Source organism: Dromiciops gliroides, chromosome 1, assembly GCF_019393635.1.
Source record: "Dromiciops gliroides isolate mDroGli1 chromosome 1, mDroGli1.pri, whole genome shotgun sequence".
Classification (NCBI taxonomy): domain Eukaryota; kingdom Metazoa; phylum Chordata; class Mammalia; order Microbiotheria; family Microbiotheriidae; genus Dromiciops; species Dromiciops gliroides.
Window position 1 is genome coordinate 415,061,224 of NC_057861.1, and position 27,473 is coordinate 415,088,696.

At 36.4% G+C, this 27,473-nt stretch overlaps 1 protein-coding gene across 6 annotated transcripts in view; it reads left to right on the plus strand.

Annotated features, from left to right (window-relative positions):
• Positions 1 to 27,473, plus strand: part of RICTOR (RPTOR independent companion of MTOR complex 2) — a 135,722-nt gene that overhangs the window by 26,613 nt on the left and 81,636 nt on the right. For all 6 annotated transcript variants that reach the window (XM_043976061.1, XM_043976063.1, XM_043976062.1 and 3 more), the window contains one exon: positions 23,381 to 23,478. In XM_043976061.1, the coding sequence (XP_043831996.1) occupies positions 23,381 to 23,478 (98 nt within the window). Of the gene's footprint in view, positions 1 to 23,380; positions 23,479 to 27,473 lie in introns of those variants that run through there.

Consider the following 27,473-nt stretch of genomic DNA (forward strand, 5'->3'; position numbering starts at 1 on the left):
TTCTCTCTTTAGAATTTAAGCTCCTTGAAGACAGGGGCTGTCTTTCCCTTTTCTTATATTTGTATTCCTAGCACTTAACATTGTATCTTATATATACTAAGTGCTTAATAAATATTTTTTCCTAGGTATAGAATCTTGTGATCCCAGTATTGATTACGGTTTTATTGCATAATGTTTTGTAAAGGTTGTATTTAGACTTATTGCCTTTTTACAAAATATATTTGATTTCTTTGTCCTAATCTACTTTTATAAAGGTTCTGTGTGATAATGATATATAGTTTTACAATGTTCTTGTTCAGAGGACCCCATAACACTTGTGTTGGCTTTGGCGGCATAATGACAACACAGAACTTGAGTTTTAAAGGCAAACAATGAAAATATGCAACAAATGTAAGGGTAGGGTGAACAAGACTGTTTTTTCTTTACTGTGTATTACTGAAAATATGCTGTTGCCAGTGAAAGAGTGAAAATGAAGTTACTAATAAAATCAAAGGAATTATTGAAGTCATGAAAGTTAAACGTATGAACAAATGTCAAAGATGACCTTGTTTGTACATAGTTGTTTGCATATTGTCTCCCCCATTAGATTGTGAACTCTTGCAGTTTTGACCCTTTTTTATATCCTCAGCACAGGGCCTGGTACACAGCAGGCACTTAATAAATGTTGGCTTGACTTGATTGTTGTCTTCAAGTATTTGAAGGGTTGTCACTCTGGAGTGGGATTAGACAACTCAAAGTGTCTTTGGCTTCAGAGGGATGAATTAAGTGGAAAAAGCAAAGAGGCAAATTTAGGTTTGCTGTCAGGAGAAACTTCCTAACAAATATAACCGGAAGTAGAAAGAGCTGTCTCAAGTGGTTGTGGGTTTCCCCTTATTTGGAGGTCTTTCAAGCAGAGACTTGAAATGTATGTTGTAGTGGGGATTCCTTTTTTGGGCATAGGTTATTTTGGCCCTATGAGTTCCCTTTCAACTCTAAAAATCCTGTGATTCTGTTAAAAATATAAAACCACCTGTAAAATCTTTCACCGGAGGGTGGTGGAAGATTATGATCAGCATTGCCTTATAAAACAGCAAGGAATGTTGGAGGGAATAAGATTGTGGGGTGTTTGGTGTGAGACTCAAACATATCATCCTGAGAGTAAAGGTGAAATTGAAAGAAAGCCATAAGTAGAAAAGATCTGTCAAGATTTCTGTTGTTAATTGTTTCCTCTGTGACTGGTAATGGAACTATGACTTGTATACTTTAACCTTATATTCTCTGATGTAATAATGCATATGGAAATAGAAATGGCACTAAAGGAAAAAAAATGGGAAAAGCAGCTGAACCAGACCAAGTATAAACAGAGGAGGGGCTGTGCTAGAGGTGGCACAATTTTTAGTCCAGTGGAGGGATAAAAACTCTGAAGATATCTAAAAGATCATACATTACTACTAAAGGTGACAAAACTATATTAATAACTACTGGCCCACATGACTGCTTTTTCATTTCTGTGAAATCTGTGTAGGAATAATCTATACTTTTATCAAGGATGTCCTTTATGAAAAATGTGGGAGGAACAAGAAGGGTTTCTCTGATAATACCATGTAGCTGATCACATCTTTAAAGTCAAACAGTTAAATTGACCTAAAGGATTAGAGAACCTAAGTTCCCACCATACTTATTGTTTGACTATTAAAAAAAGATTAATCCAGTAGAAGAAAATGCAGCCTCACTGTTCTCCAGCAAAATGTTTCCCATGCATATGGTTAAGCTCATATGAGACATCTCGAAAGATTAAACATTAGAGTTAACTTCGTTTAACAATTCTCCAATTATTAATAATCAAAAGAGGCATTAAACAGTAAGATGTGTGCTTGCCACTTTCATGGAGGATGTTTACAACAGAGTCCAAATTGAGAGATAATCCTATGTGTAGTGAGATCTTGGAGATGATGTGCTGTTTATGTTATAATCACTCAAAATATAGTTAAGCTTAACTGTCTACATAAGGAAAACCAAGCAGATGAAAAATACTGTTGTCTAGTCTGTGATATGCGGTTGGATGGACATCACATAAAGTGGATCATCAGAACATATATCTTGGACAGACCTTGCAGATGAACACTGAATTAATTTGGAGAAATAGGCTAGATTGTATTTGGGAAATTACATAAAGCTTTCATTTATTCCCAAGATTCTCCTTGAAACAAAATCCTGTTTTTATTTTTTTATTTTTTTATTTTTTTATTTTTTTTTTTTTTAGTGAGGCAATTGGGGTCAAGTGACTTGCCCAGAGTCACACAGCTAGTAAGTATTAAGTGTCTGAGGCCGGATTTGAACTCAGGTACTCCTGACTCCAGGGCCAGTGCTCTATCCACTGCGCCATCTAGCTGCCCCTAAAAAGTTCGCATGTTCCAGCTTCTTTACTGTTCATGCTATCTTTTTGTTTGTTTGTTTGGGGGTTTTTTGCAGGGCAATGGGGGTTAAGTGACTTGCCCAGGGTCACACAGCTAGTAAGTGTCAAGTGTCTGAGGCCGGATTTGAACTCAGGTCCTCCTGATTCCAGGGCCAGCACTTTAACCACTGCACCATCTAGCTGCCCCCCAAAATCCTGTTTTTAACAAAAGTATTTTTGTGGTGATTCGGCGTGACTGCAAAACATGGAATATCACTGTCCCAAAGGAGCACAATGGAGAGGTGCTATTGGGTATAGATAGGCCAGAGCTTATTGCAAACTGCAGGTTGTATGCAGGAAAGAGCATAAGAGGTATCGATAAGGAAATGTCTTATGAAAAAAGGAGGTGGCTAAGTGATGGGGCCATGATGAAGGATAAGAGATGGACAGCCTAACAATCTGCATTGGTATCCCCGTGATATCAGGAGATTGAAAGGAAGAGCCACAACATGTTGGGGTAGGCACCTATTCATAATTTTCAAGAAGACAAGAGTCACAGAGGGTTGGACCAGATATGGGCAAGAGTCATATGTAAAAGGGTTGCTTTTTACACCATGGGGAATGTGTATACACAAGAATAAGATCACTGATCATCCATGGTCAGTGTACTTTTATTCTTTTAAAAAAGGGATTTTGTCTCTTTTTACAATATGGACAAACATTCCTCTTTTATGTGCAAAGCAGCACAATGTTAGCCTCATTTGGATTACCCTATGTTTGATAATTGTATTTATTTTATAATTTAGACATTCAGGCTTGCTTCTCAATGACTCAACATTATTGAGATTTAATAATCATATTATTAACATTTATATAGTATTTACAATGTGCCAGGCTGTATGCTAAGCACTTTACAAATATTATTTCATTTGATTCTTATAACATTCTGGGGAGGGGGGGGTGGAGTGTGCTGTTATTATCCCCATTTCACAGATGATGAAACATTCAGATAGAGGTTATGATTTGCCCCACATACCCAGCTAGTAAGTATCTGAAGTCAGGTTTGGACTCAGGTTTTCCTGACTCCAGGCCAGGGTTCCATCTACTGTACTACATTGGGAACTTCTTTGGGCTACATCTTAACCTTGGAAAAGGTCACCACAGTTCACATGGAGAGAGAAACTTGGTTGTAATGAGAAGGGAAGTGATTGTTTCTAGTCATTCAATGTCTCAGGGCTTCAGTTCCTTAATTGTTGAATGATGTTTAAGGCCTCTTTCAGTTATATAAATTGTAATTCTATAATTTATAATCTAACAGTGGAAAAAAGAATATATTACCAGGCTAATTTAGAAAATGTTTTTGAACATATAATTTTTTCCAGCTATTAAGAAGTCTTTGTATGACTCAAGATGCTGAAAAGGAAGAAAATAAAAGTGAGAGAATAAAATTTTGAAGTAACTTTTGGAATTGTATAGGAAAATAATTCTCTTAACAAGGCATTAGCAGATACTTGTAGAAGGTGTGACCTAGCTAGCTTTCTCTTATTGAATTGGGTAAGATGAACAGAACATGTAGTTAATCAGAACAGCTAGATCTCTCTCTCTCTCTCTCTCTCTCTCTCTCTCTCTCTCTCTCTCTCTCTCTCTCTCTCTCCCTCTCTCTCTCACACACACACACACACACCCCTACTCATTCAATATGTCCTAAATATCTATTTCTAAAATATAAAATTTCAGTAATTACTGCACTATGCCTGAATAACTTGTCAGCATGTCAGTTTATTGATATAATAAAATTAAACTTCTTAAATAATCTTTTTTTTTTTGGCAGGGCTATGGGGGATTAAGTGATTTGCCCATGGTCACACAGCCAGTAAGTGTCAAGTGTCTGAGGCCGGATTTGAATTCAGGTACTCCTGAATCCAGGGCCGGTGCTTTATCCACTGTGCCACCTAGCTGCCCCCAGATAATCTTTTTTTTTCTGTCATTGCCCATCACAGTACTAGTTTAGACTCAGAATTCTGGTTATTTTTTACTTTTCTTTTTTGTTCTCACCACACATTGAAGAAATCACTAAATTTTTACCCACTTTAAAAAAAATGGTCTTCAAGATCTACTATTACTTTACATGCTCGAGTTGTTTGAGTATTTTGTCACCTTATGTTTAGGTTTGTTGGTAGTATCCCTTCCCGTTTCCTTTATTTTGTACAAATTAGAGGAAGATTCTGATGCAGAATTGCCTCATAAACACCAAGAAGCTGTGGAGGAAAAATCAAGTTTAAGGAAAGTCTGGCAAGATGCTTAACTAAACAAAATCATGCTGAGGGCATTTAAGGATGAAAAATGAAAAGATCTCTAAAGAGTTTGATAAACTCTTTTCATTATCACTTTGTGTGAACCCAACACCTTTAGACTCTAACATCATAGTCCTGGATTTGCTGCTATTTTTAGAATAGAACTGGCATTAAAGAAAACGAAGATGGGAAGAGCAGCTTGACTAATTCAAGCATATACAGAGGTCTGTGCTTAAGGTGTCAAAGTTGTGAGGAAATTAAGGGACTGGGTCTGAAATACTCTAAAAAAGAGAGTACTAAATGTTTGGCAAAATATTGGACCTTTAAACCAAAAAAAGATGAATGAAGGGTTAATAATAACTATTGATTTAAAGGTCTCCTATTCCATTTCTTTAAAGTTTTTATAGGAGTGATTAAGGGTTTGTCTGAGATGAGGCAAAGGTATGAAAAGGGAACAGGTAGCCTTTTGTAAATAACATTCTGCAATGTGCCACCTTTTGTCAGTCATACAACTAAGATTTAGAGGATACAAGCTTCTACTGTGCTTATTTATTGAGTATTTTTAAAAGTATGTGGTTTGGTAGAACAAAATGCCACCTTATTAGGACTTTCCACCAAGTGAGGTTTCTTCCATACACAAGCTAATAACATTATATAGGATTCCTTGAAAGATATAACAGAGAAAATTGTTTAGCTATCTGATCATTAATAGAAATCAAGGTATACATCAAGGAGAAATGTATGCCAAAAGTGTTCTCCACAATTATGGAATATTTCTATAATACAATTCAAATGAAAGGGGGGTTTACTCTCAATGATGAGGTCCTCAGTCTTGTTTGTGGATGACATTATATTGATTGCATCAAGCCCAAGAAGTGTTTTAGGTAAGAACTAATTTGTCTTATAAGTGATTTCCTTATTTGAGACCCAGTATTTCCTAACTCAAAAAAATTTGGCCTATGTATCCTCACTGAAAAATTTTAAGTGTATGAAGACCATTGTCCAGATTTTGATCTGGAATTGAATGAGATATTCATTGTTTTTTTGTTTTGTGGGGGGCAGTGAGGGTTAAGTGACTTGCCCAGGGCCACACAGCTAGTAAGTGTCAAGTGTCTGAGGCCAGATTTGAACTCAGGTCCTCTGAATCCAGGGCCACTGCTTTAATCCACTATGCCACCTAGCTGCCCTCGAGATACTCATTGGATTGCGAGATGAAATCATGCAGACTTATGTATGTCCAAGCACACAGATAACAGAAATGAGCAAAGGCAGGCTGCTTTTGGGAAATTGCATGGTGTAATGTTAAGCATCTCTCTGAAAAAAGACCCATCTTTTTTTTTTTTTAAACAATAATATACTTTTGGTGCTACAGTATGGCTATAAGTTGTTTAATAATGTTTGGAGCAGCTGGATAATTAAAACTGCAGTTTACTCAAAAGGTAATGAATATGCACATATTAAGCATGAGTAGTCTACAACATGTTATCAACCCAGGACTGAATAGAGAAATAGAATAGAGGATACCAGAGACGTGTGACCAGAAAAGAAGGTGGGCTATTCACATGAGATGGATGGATAATTTTAGGCCACCTTTGTGTTCCATTAGTATCCTAACTGTCCAGAGAAATAGAGGGACATGATCCAGCAGGTTGGACAGACCCCCTTCAAAGATGTAGTGAGATTATGTGAACAAGATTTACATAGAATGAATGGTCATGGATGTGTTTTCATCTACATTGCTAATGTGAGTACCAACATTAGTTAGATCACAGAATTGTCAAAGTATTGATCCATAATGGTAATGTAAAAATTACTATTACTGGCATTTTGAACATATAACTACGATGTTTAAAAACTTTTGGTGTGGTTCCCCCCTCACTTTACATTACCTTGTCAGATTAAACCTTCCTTCTTGGATCAAGGCTCTTTAGTAGTCTATTTAGTTTTGTGTTTCTCTTAACTCCATTTTACTCCTTTTCTTCTATTTAGGTAAACCGTTTGGGATTCTTGCAGTTCATTTTTTAAAAAATTGTGTTTTATCAGCTTTATGATAAAGTTTTCATAGTATTGGCAACTTGCCAGTAATGAAATCTATAATTTTTTTCTGAGCCATATGATTTTATGTCTCTGGCCAGACGTGATTTCTTTATAGGTATGTTCTTAGGGAGGAAACTAGGGGTAATATGGATAGGTACTTCCTCATTACTTAGTGTGCATAAGTTTGCTTGGGCACTGAAAGTTTAAGTGATTGGCCCATGGTCATACAGCCATTAGGTGTTAGAGGCAGAACTTGAATCCTGATGGTCTTATTCCAGAGCCTCTCGTGAATGTATGTGGAATAAGTATGGTACTCCTATTCTGATTCTTCCCCGCTTTTTATTGTCTTTTGTAGGTTTTTACCATATTTCTGCATATAGCCTGCATTTGTCATTCTTTTTGGTCGATGGTGTATTTTGTTACACTGATAAATCATTGCCTGTCTGGCTGTGTCTACACCATTGGGCACTTAAGTTGGTTCAAAGTTTCTTTGTGTGGTTTCTGTTTCTAACAATGGAATTAATTATCTTTTTTTTGAACAATGGAATTAATTAGAACAAAGGTGATGGGGGGGGCAGCTAGGTGGCACAGTGGATAGAGCATCGGCCCTGGATTCAGGAGGCCCTGAGTTCAAATCTGGCCTCAGACACTTGACACTTACTGTCTGTGTGACCCTGGGCAAGTCACTTAACCCCAATTGCCTCACCCAAAAAAACAAACAAAAAAATGTAGCAAGAGTTAGGAAAAAGAACAAAGGTGATGTCTCTAGTTGTGCATTTCCATATTTCTTTCTAAAAGACTGCACATATTTCAGTTGGCAGCAGCAACATATATGTACTAATTTAGCCTGAGTCCTGCCAACATTGGATATTGTTATTTTTACTTAATTTTTGCCAGTATAATAAGTAAGTGGTGGGGGCAGCTAGGTGGCACAGTGGATAAAGCACCAGCCCTGTATTCAGGAGGACCTGAATTCAAATCCAGCCTCAGACACTTGACACTTACTGTCTGTGTGACTCTGGGCGAATTACTTAACCCTCATTGCACGACCCCCCCCCCCCAAAAAAAAAAGGTGGTGCCTAATAGTTGCCCCCCCCCCCCCCGCCCCGGGGCAATGAGTGTTAAGTGACTTGCCCAGGGTCACAACAGCTAGTGTCAAGTGTCTGAGGCTGGATTTGAATTCAGGTCCTCCTGAATCCAGGGCTGGTGCTTTATCCACTGCGCAACCTAGCTGCCCCTGCCTAATAGATTTAAAGTGCATCTTAAAAATTATTGGTTGTGTTTGTGTGTGTGTGTGTATATATGTGTGTGTGTGTGTGTGTGTATGTATATATATGTGTGTATATGTATATATGTGTGTATGTGTGTGTGTGTGTGTGTGTGTATATATATATATATATATATATATATATATATATATATATATCCTATATCAGATTACCTGCTGTCTAGGGGAGGGGCGAGGGAGGGAAAAAATCTGAAATTGGAAAGCTTGTATAAACAAAAGTTGAGAACTATCTTTACATGTAACGGGAAAAAAATAAAATACTTTATTAATAAAAAAAAATTATTGGTTGTACATTTCATTGTTACCTTATATGTGTTTTTCTTCCCTGTGAATTGGCTTAGCATTCCTTGAGCTATTACCGGTATAGATTTAATTAGTTTCTTTTAAATCCTAAAATTCAGGCTATCATCTATTACCTTCATCATTGACTCCTCCCTCTCGACCCATTATAGTCTTTAATTTCTGAAAGTAAACATAGGGTTAAACCCTATGGTTTTTGGAGCTGAGATACCTTAAAACTCATCTAGTTCAGTTTATTTTAGAGATGAGGAAACTGAGATCCAGAGGGAGTTAATGGTTTGCCTAAATTTAAACAGCTAATTATGGCTTAAACTGGATTAGAATTGAGGTCTCCTGCCTCCCAATCTAGTATTTTTCAATTATATTAAAGGGTATTCTTCCCTATTCTGTGAATGCCAGACTAGTTTTCTATGACCTATAGTGAGCTTTCCCTTTCTTCTTGTTCAAGACTATCCACACGTATAACAAAAAATCTCGTCATCTCTAAAAGTCTGCCTCAGTTTCCTTATATGCAAAATGGGAATAATAATAGCTCCTACCTCTTGGTTCTTTTATAAGCCTTAAATGAGGTTTCTATATGTAAGGAACTTGCATACCTTAAAGTACTATATAAATGATTGCTATCATTATTTTTCCAGTTCCAGATTTTCTCCTTTTTCTTTCCCAGCTTTTGAGAAGGCAAGAAAAATGATACTTATTATAAATATGAAGTCATGCAAAACATTTCTTCATTAGCCATTTTCCTCCTCTTTCCCCCCATTCTCCCCAAAGCAAGAAAAGTAAAGAATTTTTTTAATTAATTAATTTTTAATTAATATGTTAGGTTGTTTTAGAATTTAGTCTGGGGGCAGCTAGGTAGAGCAGAGGATAAAGCACTGGCTTGGACTCAGGAGCACCTGAGTTCAAACCCAGCCTCAGACACTTGACATTTAACTAGCTGTGTGACCCTGGGCAAGTCACTTAACCCTCATTGCCCTGCCCCAAAACAAAACAAACAAAAAAAGAATTTAGTCTGACATGCGTAGTCATCTTTAGTGTGGAGTCATTTAGTGTAGGGCCAAACAACCCTGTCTGTTCAATGGAAACTTGGAAGTAAGTCTATGGTAAAGTGCTCCGAGGAATTTCTGCTTTATCAGTGTCTTGGATACAGATATAGAACCATGCTTGTCAAAATTGCAGATGACAAAGCTAGAAGGTACAGTTAAAACACTGGGTGATAGAGATGGGATCCAAAGAAGATCTTGATAGGGTAGAATATTGGCCTGAATCTAATAACAGAATAGAGATACATGTACTTTCTTATATTTGGGTTAAAGAAATCAATTTCACATGTGCATGTTGGAGAAAGCTTGCTTAGACAGCATTTCATCTATATTCTACTTTTGTTGGAGCATCTTTGGAGTATGGGAATCAATTCTAGATAACATTTTGTGAAGGACATTGATAAGACATTCTAGATGAGGGCAACCAGAATAGGTGGTCTCAGATTTATATCTTATGGTGATTACTTAGAAGAACTATGAATGTTTTTAACCTATGGAAGAGAAGAGGTATGAACAGGGTTTCTCTGTAGATATATTTGATAGCAGACTTCAGCAATTTAAAGGTTTGTCATATGGAAGAGAGCTGACTGGTTGACCGGGATGTTCAAGGGGATATCAGTGAAGTCCCGAATTTAAAGTTGGGGTTGAAAGGCAGCCTGTGCTAGTTAATGGACTTAAAAGGATAAAGAGTGTTCTGGAGGCCAATATGTTATGGTTGTGAGCCTTCATATATTCATGCCTACTAACACCTTGAGTCATAAATATTTAAAATGAATGCACTTCCTTAGTTTTGAGTGGTTATGTTAAATTTCATTCATTGCCCTTTCCTCACTTCCACAAGAATTGGATAAATCCCTTTACAACAGAAAGATCACTAGCAATCTCGATTTTTTTTGGGGGGGGGTGAGGCGATTGGGGTTAAGTGACTTGCCCAGGGTCACACAGCTAGTAAGTGTCAAGGGTCAGACCAGATTTGAACTCAGGTCATCCTGAATCCAGGGCCAGTGCTCTATCCACTGCGCCACCTAGCTGTCCCCCTAGCAATCTCTATTACAAAAAGTTCCACTGTTGTAGGTATTGGCTCTTTATTTCAAGCAATATTTAATGCAACAAAATGCCAGTACCATGAAGTCAGTAGTTATATGTGAATACAAATGGCATAATATTATAGAGTTTAACATGGCAGGTAGGTGGTTCAGTGGATAGAGACCCTGACCTAGATATAGGAACGCTCATCTTCCTGAGTTTAAATCTGACCTTAGACTCTTTTTGATTTTTTTTTTTTGTGGGGCCATGAGGGTTAAGTGACTTGCCCAGGGTCACACAGCTAGTATGTGTCAAGTGTCTGAGTTGGATTTGAACTCAGGTCCTCCTGAATCCAGGGCCCATGCTCCATCCGCTATGCCACCTAGCTGCCCCCTGACCTTAGACTCTTATTAGCTGTGTGACCCTGGGTAGGTCACTTAAACCTATTTCTTAAGTTTCCTCCTCTGTAAATTGAGGTGGAGAAGGAAATGGTAAACTACTCCAGTATCTTTGCCCTAAATGGTGTCACAAAGAGTCAGGTATGAATGAAATGACTGAAGTACATAGTTGAATGTCTCAGATAATTCTGTAACATTTTCTAAATTTTTGGATTTGGGTATCATCTTTTTTTTTTTTTAAGTGACTTGCCCAGGGTCACATAGCTAGTAAGTGTTAAGTGTCTGAGGCTGGATTTGAACTCAGGTGCTTCTGACTCCAGGGCCGGTGCTCGATCCACTGTGCCATCTAGCTGCCCTGAGTATCATCTTTATTATACATATTTATTCTTTATTATAAATGAGACAGTGTGGGGAAAATGAATAGAGAACTAGTCTCATAGTCCAAAGACCTGGGTTCATGTTTTACTTTCTGCATATACTGTCAGGTTAACCTCTTTATGCCCTAGGGAAAGGCCCAGACTATACATCAGAGAGCAATTTTAGATTTGCATTACTAGAGGGAAATTCCTCACTGTAACTATGAAATCACAGGTCCTGGTTTAAGGAAAAAAAAAAAAAGAAAAAGAAACCTTATTTATGGAGTCAGAGTAACAAAGGTTTGCCTATACTCTTGCTGATGGTCATACATTTCAAGTTTCTTTGCCTTTAGGGTGGAGTATCAAACTCCTGCAACTAAACTTGATGTTGGTTAATGGTTATGGTATGTTGGAGTCTCTTTGAACTGATGATTTTAAAAACACCCTTGTAGTCATAGATTTAAAAATTTTTTTGCTTAAAATTTTTTTATTGCTGGTTTTTGTTTTTTACATTAGTCATTTCCAATACACTTCTTTTACCGTTTAAAGACAACTTGGCAGCCAGGATGTTCAAAGGATTATTATCCATGAAATCTCAGATGTAAGGTTGATAGTGCATTTAAATTTCATTTTAGATAATGTATTTGACACAAAATACCTGTAGTCCCACATCTTTCTACTGAAAAGAGAGAAGTGTTTTTCACCATTTCAAATAACATTTTGGAGTTGGAAATGACCTTAAAGATGATTTAGTCAAACCATTTTGTTTCCTCCTCATCTTACATAACTGTCTCATCTTTTACCTCTCTCACATAAAGAGGTTGCCCCTTGCCAAGGGAATCTCCTTTACAGATGAAAAAACTGAAGGCTCATCTAGATTAAATAAATCATTTATATAAGATGAATTGCTGGGCATTGACAGAACTGGGATTGGAACCTAGGTCTCTTGCTCAGTGTTCTTTCCACTCCATGATGCCACCTCTCTATGATGTCCCAATTGATCATCAGACTTTGAGCAGCTAAAAACTTCTATTTTCTAATAGCCATGAATACAGAAAAGAAAAAAGCTTTTAAGGAAAAATAGTGGTGACAAAGCTCCACTTTAGGAGATGGGTTATTTTTTTTTAGCTACCTTCAGATCAGAGGGTGGTTTATAATTGTGTATAAAACTAAGCTACCTTGGTTATCTGGTTTCCTCTTTTGGGAGGAGGTAATTTTTTAAATTATTTTTTTATGAACAATAATCAACAAACATCTTAATATAAAAAGAACAAGAAGTAGAATTGTTAATATTGTGTTTCTACTTAAAAAAAAGATTTACTCTCTAAATTACAGTTGAATAAGAATTTAGAATCCTTGAAAGGAGTTGACACCTACAAGGAAGGAAATCATCTCTAGTGTGGAGTCATTTAGTGTAGGACCAAACAGCCCTGTTTGTTATTTTTATTCATGTACACATATTATTGTCACCTGAAGTCATCATTGATTTTAAGATTTTAAGAAATAACAATATATTTGTCATTTACTATGTTTAGAGCACATAAAAAGGTGTATTTTATTTTTATTAAACATTCAACAAGCATTTATTAAGAACTTCAAGGCATTGTGCTATGTACTGGTAATTTTCAGTCATTTCAGTCATTTCTGACTTTCCGTGATCCCATTTGTCCTTCTTAGCAAAGATACTGGAGTGGTTTGCCATTTTCTTCTCTATCTCATTTTACAGGTAAGTAAACTGAGGCAAAATGGGTTAAAGTAACTTGCCCAGAGTCACACAGCTGGTAAATGTCTAAAGCCAGATTTGAATTCAGGAAGATGTAATCCTGACTCCAGGTTCAGCACTCTAATTTACTGCACCACCTAGTTATCCATGTAATGATAAAAGAGACAATCAAATATTTATTAAGTACCTCCTATGTGTCAGAGACTGTGCTAAGCTCTGGGGATACAAAAAGAGTCAAAAGACAATTCCTGCCTTAAAGAGCTTAAATTCTTTGGGGTGTGAGGTAGGGCAATGGGGGTTACGCGACTTGCCCAGGATCACACAGCTAGTAAGTGTCAAGTGTCTGAGGTCGGATTTGAACTCCTGAATCCAGGGCCGGTGCTTTATACACTCTGCCACCTAGCTGCCCCCAAGAGCTTAAATTCTATGTGAAATTTCCACAAAAAAGCTAAAATTCTAATTTTAAAGAAACTTTGGAATTTAAGTGATTCTCTCCACCTCCCCAGACTAATAAGTTTATTTTCCCTTTCCTTTGTTGTTCTGTATTTTGAAGTACCTAGCTCTTTAGTGATGTGATGTAAATAGAGTATTACTGTTATAAGTTAATTTTTGCATTTCAGGTGAGTGTTGTGTGTTTAAAGTTTCTTAGCATCATTCTTGAAATTCTTCATCTTGTCATGTTTTTGTTTTTTTATAGAAAACAGCACAGTTAACTAATATTCTTTTGTAATGAGTGACAAAACAAATTTTAAACTTTCAAAAACAAATGTTTTTGTGGAGTACTTGAATTTTTCACCTGTTCTGAGGATCAATTTAAAAAAAAAATGTTTAGATTGAAATGCCAGAGTTTGTTATCCGTTTAATAATACTTTTTCAAACTGAGCTGTGCTTGCCACAAAATTAGGCTATTTTAATACTGTCATGATTATGAAGTTAAATTAGCAGTTTTGTGAAGTAGCTCATTGACAGCATGTTTTAGTCCTTTGAGACCTCTAATTTGGCTATTTCCCTGATTTGGCTTACTTTCCTGAAGTATGCTGACCTAACTAGAACAGTTTTTATTCAATAATATAAAAATATTTCAAAAATAATGTCTAATCTTTAGTAGCATTTTTGTTGTTAAAACTATTCTCCAGTTATCCTGTACTATAAATAGTTCAAATTGGTGCTATTAATTTATGCCTTTGTTTTTTATTGGCCTCATTTTTTTTGTTGTTTTGTTTTTTTGTTTTTTGAACTGTAAGAAATTGGAATTCAGGTGTTTTATTGACTATTCTATAATGTTTATTTCCTAAATCAACACTGACAGTCTTTTGCCCTCTAATTTCAAATTCCCGCTATCTTTTCTTTGATCTGTCCATAAACTTCAGTGTTAAAGACCTAAATTCTGTAGCAGTCATCTTACTGTTCAGGAAATGCCAGAGTTTTAAAAGCTATGCCTCTTTCGTTATTTCTTGTTGTAAAAGTTGTATCATCATTATCATGTTTTATAAAATATTATCCTCCCAAAGACCCCCAAATGTCTTAATCTCAATGGATCAATGGTATCAGTGGTTTGATGGTGTGGGTACTTCTTCCAAAGTTGAATCTCATAAATCATGAAACCATGCTGACTGGATCCACTACAAATTTATGTTACATAATCTCAACTGGACCCTCATTGTAGCAAAGCAGTCCTTTTACATCTCCCTAATCGACTCATTATCCTACTCAGAATAGTTGCTTTTTCAAGCTTTTTCATCCCTCCCCAAGCATTCCATAGCTTCTTTGCCCTATTTTATCAGCTGAGACCATTGCCTCAGATTTTACTGAAAAAATTGAAGCCTTTTGCCAAGAGGACCCCCCCCCCCACCTCCACCTCTACCTCTTCCCTCCTCGTCTTACATAACCATCTTCTCCATTACCTGTCTCACATAAAGAGATGGCCCTTCTTCTGCATGCACAGGTGATCACATTCTATTGGATCTTCAGCATATTGGCCCCTCTATCATCCATAACTTATCTTCATTCTTGTCAGGGCTGCTTTCCTGCTGCCTATAAAAACATATCGAGGGCACCACCATTGTCTCGGTCACCCAGGCTCAAAACCTAGGTGTCATCCTCAATTCCTCACTATCTCTTTCATCTACCCCACCCCTAACAGTCTGTGCCAGGCATTTTGTTAAACACTGGCAGAGATATGAATAAAGGAGAGGGACTTGTGGCAGGGAGACCAAGCAGCAGGCTATTAGAATAGTCCAAAGTGAGGAGAGATGGGGGCATATAAGAAAGATGTTAAGAAGGTAAAATTGGACAGACCTTGGCAACATATTATATTTGAAGGGTGAGAAAAGGCATTGGCTTTGAGGTTTTGAGCCTGGGTGACTGGAGGATGTTGGTGCTCTTGATAGTAACAGAGAAATTCAGAAAGGAGGAGAGGTTTGGGCTAAATAAGTAGATTTGAGAATCATCATTATAGAGATGATAATTGAATCCAAGAGAGTTGTTGAGCTCACCAATTGAAATAATATAGAGGGAGAAGATAAAAGAGCCTCAGACAGAGCTGTGTAGGACACCTGAGATTAGCAAACACAATCTCTATTCTGAAGCAGTCAGGTAGGAAGAGAACTAGGAGAGAGTAGCTTGAGAAGGCCATTTACAATAAGTGTCTCCATTTCCTTTCCTCTCACTGTCATAACCCTCCACAGTCTGGCTTTCAACCAAAACTGCTTTCTCCAGTTACTAATGATCTTATTTGCCAGATTTAATGACCTTTTCTGCAGTTTTTGACACTGTCAAACACTCTCTTCTCCTTAATGCTCTCTTCTCTTGGTTTTCAGGACACCACTTTCTCTTAATTCTCTTCCTATCTGTGTGCTTCTTCTCAGCCTCTTTTGCTGGACCTTCATTTGTATATATCTAAGCAAAATAGATCAAGAAGTAGCAAATTTATGAATTTGAAACCCGTTTGCATGGGAGCTTCCAAGTTTCTAAAACCTTTTATATGTATTCTCACATTGGAACCTTGTTTGGGCATTCACTTTTTCCTTTTTTTTTGCTACCACAAAAAATGCTGCTATAAATCTTGGTGTATGTGGAGGCTTTCTTTTTTGTAAACAACCTCCTCAAGGTATTGTCTAGCAATGGAATCTCTAGGTTAAATGGTTATGAATAGCTTAATCATTTGCTTAGCATAACTTCAAATTGCTTTTCAGAATGGGTAGCTCAAGCCTGTCTTTCCAGAATCCCTCCAACATTGTCTATTATAGTCTTGGTCATCTGCCAGTTTGTTGGGTATGAAGTAAAATTTCAGAGTAGTTTTGATGTGCATAGTAATTTAGAACATTCTTTCTATCTTTTTTTTTTCTTTTGCGGGGCAATGAGGGTTAAGTGACTTGCCCAGGGTCACACAGCTAGTAAGTGTCAAGTGTCTGGGGCCGGATTTGAACTCAGGTCCTCCTGAATCCAGGGCCGGTGCTTTATCCACTGTACCACCTAGCTCCCCCCCCCCCCCATTCTTTCATTTAATAGTCAGTAGTGGTCTTTTCTTGAACTGTTTTTTTCATATTCTTTGAACACTTATCTCTTGGAATATGAAGAAATTTAAATGCTAAATCTAAGAGTTTATATTTAACTCTAGAAGTATTAGTGAGCATTTTTTCATATGGCAGTAGATAGCTTTGATTTCTTTACCAGAAAACTGCCTGTTCATATCCTTTGACCATTTCTCAATTGGGGCATGACTTGGATTCTTATAAATTTGATTTTAGTTCCCTGTATATTTTAGAAATGTTTCCCAGCTTTCTGCCTCCCTTCTAATTTTGGCTGCATTGCTTCTGTTTGTACAAAACCTTTTTAATTTATAGAATCAAAGTCTTCCATCTTGCATTTCATAATATTATCTATCTCTTGTTTGGACATACTTTGTTTTCTTCTCCATAGGTCTGATGAAAAAATCAAAGCTATCTCTTGCCATATGAAAAAATGCTCTAAAATCTCTATTGATTAGAGAGATGCAAATTAAAACAACTCTGAGGTACCACCTCTCATCTATCAGATTGGCTAATATGACAAAAAAGGAAAATAATAAATGTTGGAGAAGCTGTGGAAAAATTGGAACATTAATGCATTGTTGGTGGAGCTGTGAACTGATCCAACCGTTTTGGAGAGCAATTTGGAACTATGCCCAAACTACTATGGGACTGTGGTACCTAGCAGTGGTATCACTGCTAGGTCTGTATCCCAAAGAGATCATAGAAGAGGGAAAAGGACCCACATGTACAAAAATATTTATAGCAGCTCTCTTTGTGGTGGCAAAGAATTGGAAATCGAGGGAATGCCCATCAATTGGGAAATGGCTAAACAAGTTGTGATATATGAATGTAATGGAATACTATTGTGCTGTAAGAAACGATGAGCAGGCTAATTTCTGAGAAATCTGGAAGGACTTGCATGAACTGATGCTGAGGGAGATGAGCAAAACCAGGAGAACATTATACACAGTATGATCAACATTGTACACAGTAACAGCTACATTGTGTGATCAACAATGGCGGTAGACATGGCTCCTCTTAGCAGTGCAACAATCCAAGACAATTTCAAAGAACTCATGATAGTGTTCTCAAAATCCAGAAAAAAGAACTGTGGATTATGAATGCAGATTGAACCCATACTGTTTGTACTTTTGGGGCTGGTTTTTTTCCTTTCTTTTTTGAGGTTTTTCCTTGTGCTCTGATTCTTTCACAAGATGACTAATGCAGAAATAATGTTCAATGTGATTGCACATATATAACCTATATCAGATTGCTTTCCATCTTGGGGAGGGTATTAAGAAAATTTGGAACTAAACATCCTATGAAAACAAATCTTGAAAACTATGCTTATGTGTAACTGGAAAATAATAAAATACTTTTTAAAAAAGTATTAGTGAACCACTGAAGCTTATCAACCCAGGTGGTTGAAGACAGTGTACACAGCACATGTTCAGACACATGTTCAGACCAGTCCTTTAGAAAAATTACTTTGGTGACTGTAATTGAAGATGGATTGGAGTGGGGATGGGCTTGAGGAAGGGAGGCCAGATGGGAGGATATTGTAGGTTAGGGGTGAAGAAGGCCTGAATATGAGAATTTATTCCTTAGTAGCCTCTAAACAGGACTACCTTCTAGTGCAGACCTGCTTTGTGTAGTCTGATCCAAATGCTTCCCCCATTTTAATTCCATCCCATTTTATTTTTGAAATTCAGACTCAACCTATATCTGTCTCTCTATATCTATATGTAGGTATAGATATATAGATAATATTGCTCATTTCCATAATTAAGACTTAAGGATCTTGTTTAAAATAAATAATTATTTTCCATAATAGGAATGCAAATATAATGTCATGCATGACTGTCTGCATGGTCTGTCCTACATCTATCTTAAACCAGTATTTTATTTATCTCATTTTGGCTGTGATTCTTATGTTCAAGTATCCCTACAACATTTAAGTGTCTGCTGAGTGCAGTGCAGTGAGCTGAGGGGAAATACAAAAATAAATAAGACAGATTTATGTGAAGGGCTCCCCATACCTCCAGACAGAGACAGGGTAATTAGAGTGTGACGGACAGACAGGAAAACCTGGGTTCAGATCCCACTGCCAACAATTACTTGTGCTGTGACTGTCTCCAAGTGTCATTTTCCTCTTATAAAATATAATCAACAATACTTTTAGGATCTTCCTTGCAACTGAGATGACATGTTTTTTGTAAAGAACTTTACAAATCTTAGAGTACTATATAAATGTTAACTATCACAATCATACTTCCTGAGAAATCTTTAAATGATAAAAATTGCTATATAAATAATAGCAAAACCCCTTTTAAATAGCTAAGTAGTATCAGTATACACCAGAACTAACAACCTAAATACTCCAAAGCACAGCTGTTCTATGATTTTGCAGTGTTCCTTTATATAGTGAATAGTTTTGGAGACAAACAACCTTTCCCACTTGTAATAATAGACTCCTAATTAGGGAACTGTGGAAACTTAATGGTTGTGCAAGTACAGTTGTAAAATGTAATAGGTTAAGACATGGAAATTGGAGTAGCATAACTAGTGATTGTAAGCTCTGTAAGTAGTAGTTTCTAATAGTTATTTCATGATCTAAAAATGGACTTGAGCTACAGTGCTATATTTCTAATATTGTTTCATTATAGGAAAATCCTTTTAAGATAAGTGTCTTTATAAAGCAGTGATTTGTGCAATAAAAACTATTTTCTGTGACTTTTTGGATGTCCCATGATAAGAATGTTTTGTAAATTGGTGAACAGTTCCTTACGTAGAATAATTTCATATAAATAAGTTCTTTCTTGAGTCTCAATCTGCTATTAATACTTTAATGGCTTAAGTGGCAGAACAGTACAGAAAAGATAAATTATCTGAACCATCAATAAATTCTTCTAATTTTTTGCGTCTGTCAAATAACATTTTTCTGCTTACCTAACACCATTCCATCGCAAACGTTTATCTTTACTACCATAAAATTTGACGTGAGCTCCCAAAATTACATCAAAGCAATTTACAAAAAGATCCAAGGGCTTGGAGGAAAAGTGGGATAAAGGCTGAAATTCGACTGTTTTGTAGTTACTAGAAAATGGTAATGTGTCTCCTTACCTTGTCCATCCTCTCTCTCAGACCTGGTTCCCTCCTGGATTACACAGCCTCCCATTCCAGCATTGGCTACATAAACTTTCACTCATTTTTCCCTGACCAGTGCTTGAGGTGGAAAAGTTGGGTACTCCTTGCTCTCCATTGCTTCTATGAAGTTCTCTCTCTACCACTGTCACTTAGTAATCTTTCCTCCTTTGAGGTTCTTCACTCAGTCTTGATATCTACCACCCAGTCAAAATCCAGGTAGCTGTTGTCCACTGACCTCCACGACACTTCCTTTCTTTCCTCAATGAATGCAGTGCCTGGCTTACAGTCAGTCTGCTTCTCAGTCCCTACCATCATATTAGGAGACTTCAGTATACATACTGATAGTCCCTCACACACCCTTACCTTCAGTTTTTCAATTTACTAATTTCCCATGACCTATTCATTCAACCCATTTCAAGCAAGCAACAAAGATTGTCCTACCCTTGATCTTATCACCACCCCAAAATATGCCAGTTTCTTGTACATGAACTCTGAAACTCCCTTATCTGATCAGTCTATTTTCATTCCACCTCTTCCTCTGATTTTACCTCCAAACACTCTCCTTTGTTTATATTTCCAATCCCTGGACCCCTCAGATCTCTCCCATGCTGTCACCCTTGCAATAGCTACACTCTCCACCCTTTTCCACCTTGACCACTTGGTAAACCAATTCCAACTTTATACTGTTTTCTCTTGAATCCTTGTCCTCATATCATATTGCTCCACTTTTAAATGCACTTGGACTTCTTGGTGATGATATGGGATATATCGGAGATTTCAATCTGATTGTGTAACACACCTGAGGAAATTTCAGATGATCAGAAAGATTTTCTTGATAATCACAAAATTGATTTGAATTCCCTTTAATTTTAATAATTTTATATTAACTATAAAAGCTATCATATTTATGTGGAGAGGGGGAGGGAGGAAGAGAGCGAGTGAGAGAGAGAGAGAGAGAGAGAGATAAGGTAAGGTTTGCAAAACATATCTTTTGATTCTCACAATCACTCTAGGTGTTATTTATCCCCATTTTACAGTTAAGGAAACTGAGAGGCAAACATATAACAGATTAAGGGACTTGCCCAGGGTCACACAGTTAAGTATCCATTGTGCTACCTACCTTTCTCTTAAAAAAAGAATGAAATGGGGGGCAACTAGGTGGTGCAGTGGATAGAGCACCAGCCCTGGATTCAGGAGTACCTCAGTTCAAATCCGGTTTCAGACACTTTACATCCTTACTAGCTGTGTGACCCTGGGCAAGTCACTTAACCCCAATTGCCTCACTAAAAAAAAAAAAGAATGAAATGTTACAACTATAAAATAGTTAAGAATCATTAGGATAAAAAGTATGTCTAATAAGTTTATTGACATTAAATGTTTGGAGTGGTCAGTATCTTGGAAAAGATAATTATAATCACAATGATTGAGGAAAGTTGGAAATAGAGATTCAAAATGCCTATAGCATGGCCCTACATCCCTAAAATAAAACTATCTTTTAAAAACAAACAAACATGGACACAAAAGAAATAAGTATACAAAATTATTATATTGTAACTGATGTTTATATATTGCTTTTAATTATTTTGATGATTTAAAAAAATTTCTTTCAATTCAGTTAAAATTCTGTTCGTTTTTATCACCATTGCCTTCTTTGTCACTTTTCTTCCCAATCTTCCTACAACATGTAGGAAGTATGTACCATTACTTCCTTCCTACTTCTCTATTGTTTATAGTTTCAGCAGTTCCAAACGGCTGTTTTTACTTTCCGGATATTTCAACTACTGATAGATTTTTGCCCCCAAATGCTCACTTATATCTTTACATAATCTAAAAAACACATGTACCCTCTGGACTTGTCTCACAATGAATGCTGGCTGTCAAGATGGGTAGTTGATCCTTTAAGGAAAACCACTGAAGTATATGCTTTCCTTCTCCCCGTTTCCTGAACTCTCTTGTTAAATCACAGTTTTGCTGTCAATTGTACTAAGTTCTTGATCATAGGTTAAGCTGCCACTCAGTCTAATTTTGTACAAGCCAGATATTTTTTTTGGGGGGGATTGAGAATGGATGGAATTGAATCAGTAAACAAGAAGGAATACAGGATAACTCATTTGGGAGGGAAAAAAAATGCAAAGTAAAAAGATCTGAAATTAAATCACCTTCAAGTTAAGTTTGAGTAATATAGTAGTTTTTTTTTAGTTTGTGTTTTTGTTTTGTTTAAGTAATGCATGGTACTGTGTTATTAATAGAACATGTTGTAGAAACCATGATGTAATCACTCTGTATTTAGCATCAGTATTAACCCTGTTAGATTACACGTTCTCCTTACATTAAGATTTAGCATACAAAAAAATGATGTTACACAACAGATGCATTATGGAGTGATTAGTTATATTTTAAAGGAAGTCTACTGTGAATCCGTTTGTAAATACAAGAGTAAGTGCCTGTAATGCCCTTAAAGTATGATTATCTAAAACTTTTTAGTAATTTAACTGCTGTAAACTTCAGTGATGTGAAGCTTTGGTTTCTACAATTTGAGCAGAAATCCAGAGTTCAAGAGTTTCAAGAAGAGAGAAAATACAAATATACCTTAGAAATACCTTCCTTAATCCCACACCAGCAGAAAGTGTTTTTTCCTTTCTCAAATTTTGCTAAATCAATTACTTTTTTTTTACCTCTAATTCCTAGCACCTAGCCCATAATAGTAGCTTGTTAATTGTTTATTTAATCAAGAGAGCCATGCTCTGTTGGATAACTGGTCAAAGAATATGAACAAACAGTTCCCAGAAGAATTGCAACATGTTAACAATATGGAATAATTTTCCAAATCACTTAAAAAAGAAATTCAAATTAAAAGAACCCTAAGGTTTTACTTCATACTTGCAAAATATTGACAGATATGATAAAAAAGTGATCCTGGAGAGGCTACAGAAAGGCACGCAAATAATAAAGTGGTGGATCTAGGCATGGGTCCAGCCATTCTGGAAAAGAATTTAGAATTATGAATGATGTGTCCTAAACCGTGCACCTAGATATCCCACTATTCAGTGTATGTCCCCACAAGAAAAGCCAAAATATTGGCCATGGCACTTTTGGTGATTAACAAGAACTGAATACAAAATGAGTACCCATGTATTGAAGAATGGTTAAACAAATTGTGGTATAGGAATACAATAAAATATCATTTCATCATCCAGCAAGCATTAAGCACCTACTATGTGCCAGGCATTGCACTAAACACTGGGTACAAAAAATAGATACAGAAAAAGATTCAGTCCCTACTCCTAAAGTGTTTACATTTGATCAGAGGACAAAAAGTACAAATGTAAATATATTAAAGATAGAGAAAAATGCAAATAAATACAAAGTAGTTAATTATAAAGCAGGGAAAGCCAGGTAGTAGCAGCTGGTTACTTGAAATTAGGGAAGAACCTTATGAGGTGGAGATGACGAGGTAGTTCATTTTAGTGTAAAAGTTAGAGACTGGAAATGGAAGACCATATATGAAGAAGAGAGATCAGTTTAGCTGGATTGAAGAGTGTTTTGATTGGGAGGTGGGGCATAATGTATGATGATGGGAAAATAGCTTCGGACCAAACTATAGGACTTTAAAAGCTCAGTAGGGGAGTTTGTTTCATTCTAGAGGTAGGAGGAGCCATGTGAGTTGATGAGAGGGACTGTAGTCATTGCTATACTTAGTAAAGCTGAAGTACTGGCCATGAGTCTCAGTTCAGCCCAAACTAAATTAAAATGTAATGTAAAATTAAAATTGTAATTTCATAAAATAAATAAAAATACAACAAAACATAAGCATGCAAATTCCCTATTTTGTGACTATGAAAATGGTAAAAATTATTTTCAATTGTCTCTTCTTTTGCACAGAGCCTTATGATAACTTAAGGGAGATTCTACAAAATGTGGCCAAAGTGCAAGGAGTATCAAATATGAGAAAGCTAGGTCACCTGAATAACTTTACTAAGGTAAGACACTTGGGATTTTCTCCTCTTCTATTTTGTTTATGGTACTGTCTAAATATTTTCTGCCTTTTGGTACTGACCATCTTAAAATTTGACTGATCAATTAATTATTGGAGTAGTTGCTTGATTTCATCTGAGTGTCATATTCTAAAAAGAGGATAAATATTGGTCTTGGAACTTGGTGATTTCAGGAAAAGGTTGGGTAGCAAACTAGTGCTTTGACCAAAGTTAGTTTCCATAAAACTGTACTCCTAATTCTAAGATTGTGACAGTGGAGTGGCTTGTTAGTTACATGTAACTATTGTTGAAAGGCCTTAGTCTTTTACTTGTGATCCAGGATAATTTTGGGGAACCCTAGGAGAATGTAAAACCCAGATATAGAATGTCGCAGAAACTATATTCTAGTTTCCATGATGATCCCTTGAGGGATCTTTGTTAGGCCAGTGCTTGGGATAATCTCCAGAAAGGAGAATTTAGAGGGTTTTCCCTATAGGTATACTTCAAGAAGCTAGCATTACTCGAAGAACTGAAAGCTTTCTATAACCATGATCTCCAGGGAAGTCCCACAACCTCCTTCTGCTTCCATATATGGTATTTTTAAAAGTAGGATCTTGTGAGTGAGACTGTAGCTGCTATGACACATCCCTTATAAAAATCAGTTTGTTACCAAATTAACACATAATCTGTTTTTCTGTATTGAAGCACACATTTTGAAATAGTATCTATTTTATACAGGGAGCCTAGAGAAGAAAGTAGAGTTTTAATAATCAGGATCCTGGATTATAAATTTGTGAAGCTGTTTTACCAACAGGCATTATTAAGTACGTTCTATGTGCCAAGCATTGTTCTGCATGCTAAATGTGCCTAAGCAATCCTTACATTCAAGTATTCTTTCTCTTGGGGAGGGGGGTGGGGGCGGGGATGGAGACAGAGAGAATATATTATGGTGTATATACATGTATGTGCACATATAAAATCTACACAAAATATATGGTAGGTTTTTTTTTTTTTTTGGAGGGGTAGAACACACTAGTGATTAGAGGGGTAGGTGTCACTTGAGTTGAGCTGGAAGGAACTAGGAATTCTAAGAGGTGGAGGTGAACAAAGTGGGATTTCCAGCCAGAGGAAAAGCCTGGGCAGAGACCTTGATGTGTGAGATAGAATGTTGGGTCTGAATCCTGTTTGGCTGGAACATAGAGTATATAAAAGGAGGTAATACGTACTCAGTCTTTTTTTTTTTTTTTTTTGGTGGGGCAATGAGGGTTGAGTTACTTGCCCAGGGTCACACAGCTAGTAAGTGTCAGGTGTCTGAGGCCAGATTTGAACTCGGATCCTATTGAATCCAGGGCCAGTGCTTTATCCACTGCATCACCTAGCTGCCCTTGTGTACTTAGTCTTGAAAAGTAAAATGGAGCCAGTGTAAAGAACTTTATATGCAAAACCAAGGAGTTAATACTTGATTCTAGAGGCAATAAAAAGTTGTTGAACAGGCAAGTGAAATGGTCAGGCTTTACTTTAGGAATATTGCTTGGGTGGTTCCTTAGAACCTAGCTTCTTAAACTGTGGGTCTCTATGCCATATGGGGTCACATAACTTGAATGTGGGGGTCATGAAAAATTTGGCAACAGTATAGTGTTGGCAAGATCTTTGGCAAGATTGTGTATAGCTATTTTATATACCTGTATTCCTGGGGTCATGTAAAAATTTCTCAGGCGAAAAGGGGTTGTGAGTGGAAAAAGTTTAAGAAGCCCTGCTTTAGAGGCTGGACTAAAGAGGGTGGAGTTTGGAGACCAGAAGACCATTTTGGAGGCTATTGTTCCACTGAAAGGTGATGGATGTCAATTGGAAATGGGCTGGTGGCTCTGTGAGTGTAGAGAAAGGGATTGATGGGAGAAATATGATGGTAGATTCATATATGAGGCTTGGCAGCTAATTGACTGGGGGGAGGAGTTACAAACCTGATTGACTAAAATGATAGTGGTATCCTGTACAAAAATAGGGAAATTAGGAAGAGAAATGGGTTTGGGGGTAAGGGGAGAGATTAGTTCTTTTTTAGACTTTCAAGATTGAGATGCATTTGGGATATTCCTTGGGAATGTTCAATAGGCAGTTGATGATATGGAGCTAGGGCTCAGGAAAGAAATTAGAGCTAGATATATACCTCTAGGAGTCATCTGCATGGAGACAATAATTCAGCTCATGGGAGCTGATGAGATCATCAGGAGAGAGTTTAGCAAGAGCTTTGACAGTCAACAAAAGAGTCACTATCACTACCCTTTCCTTTAGTTGCTTCACTTTTATTTGGGACCTTAAGTAGATATTTCCCAAATAAGTTTGGACAAGCTACAATCCATCTCTGGAGCAAGAGGAGGATTCTAGTGCAACGTGTGGAAAGAAGAGGAAACATTTAGCTACAGCTTGAGATCTCAGAAGCCAAGTGTTCCTGTTTTCTTCACCCCCGTCCCCCTCCTTCTATCCTCCTTACCACTGCCTCCCCCCCACATACACAAAATACACCTAAAAGAATTCAAAGGATTTTGGACTTAATAGAAGTCAGACTAAAGTTTTGTTTGTTGGTGTTTTTCTAAACTGAGAATTTTTTTTTCAGTTCTGTTTTGCCTTGTATTTTAGAAAGAGCCTGGTGAGACAGTTGGCTTGATGCATTTTTGTTGGGAATAGGGCTGCCATGATTTATGCCATACCCTTTATAAGCTTTTTAAAGTACTTAAATATATCTTATATTTAGCAACCCACTTGAGAAACAGATTTAAATTGGGTATCAAGCCTGAGGAGCTAGGTTGGTCTTTGGGTTGATTAACTGAAAGATATTATTGGAAGGATCTCTGACAATAAGGTAGGATTTGGTGATAATGAATTAAATATGTTATTGCAGAAATGGGGTACTTTGAACTGAGCAATGTTATGTAGGAAATTTCTATTTTTAAAAAATCTAAAACTAGGATTTATGTTTTCTTTTAGCTAATTTTTTTTCACATATTAATATAAACAAGTAATAGGAATGACAAATACAGAAAATCTCACCTTTTTAAATATAATCACCTTGCTTTAGTACCGTGTAAAATTTAGTTAATGGAGTTAACATACTTGTTCCTTATAGTTAAAATACAGTGAATTATATCTTAAGAATTAAGGTTTCTTTTAAGGTACAGGCAGAAGGATCTACTGATGTGATCCTGTAACCATATGAGTGTCACACACCCATGCCTGTCTCCTGACATCATTTTGGTAGATAAAGAAATTTGTAACTATTGGTAGAAGCAGTCTTTCATATTCTATTAAAGTATTTTTAATTCTATATAACATTGAATGGTTTTTAAATTCTCAAACTTTTCACTTGTTAACATATTCTAAAACTATTTTCTTTGGCATCTTTCAAACATTTCATTTTTATTTTAAAAGCATCCAAAAGAATCTTATTTTTGAAATATTTATATTAAAAACTTATGCCATAAAGGACAACTAACACAAGATTATTAAGATAGTACCAATACTAGAACCATGATTTTAAAGAGTTACAGTTGTCCATTTAAAAATTTTGTTTGAAAAATCTAAGTATTACAAGCTAATTCTTACTGCCTGGAAACTGTTAATAGATTTAACGTCGTCAGGAACTAATCTTTGCAAATCATAAAATCCAAGTTCTTTGTAAATGTTTTTTTTTAGCCATTTTTTAAGGGAACAGATTTCATACAGATTGACTATTCATTGTAAATAAAACAAATCCATTCTATTCTGATTACCTGAAACAAAATCTGTCCTTAACTATGAACCTATTGTTGAAGCTCTTAGCTCAATTTCTTACACATAGTAATAAAAATATTGTGTAGCATATTAAGATAAAATATTCTCTTAGATTTATAACCACATGATTTATAGTTAAAATCAGTACTTGTCATGTGAGGTTATTAAATATTGATCTAGCCTCTTTTTTGTTACTTTGTTTTGAATTATATGGGTAAATCGTCTATTTCAGTGAG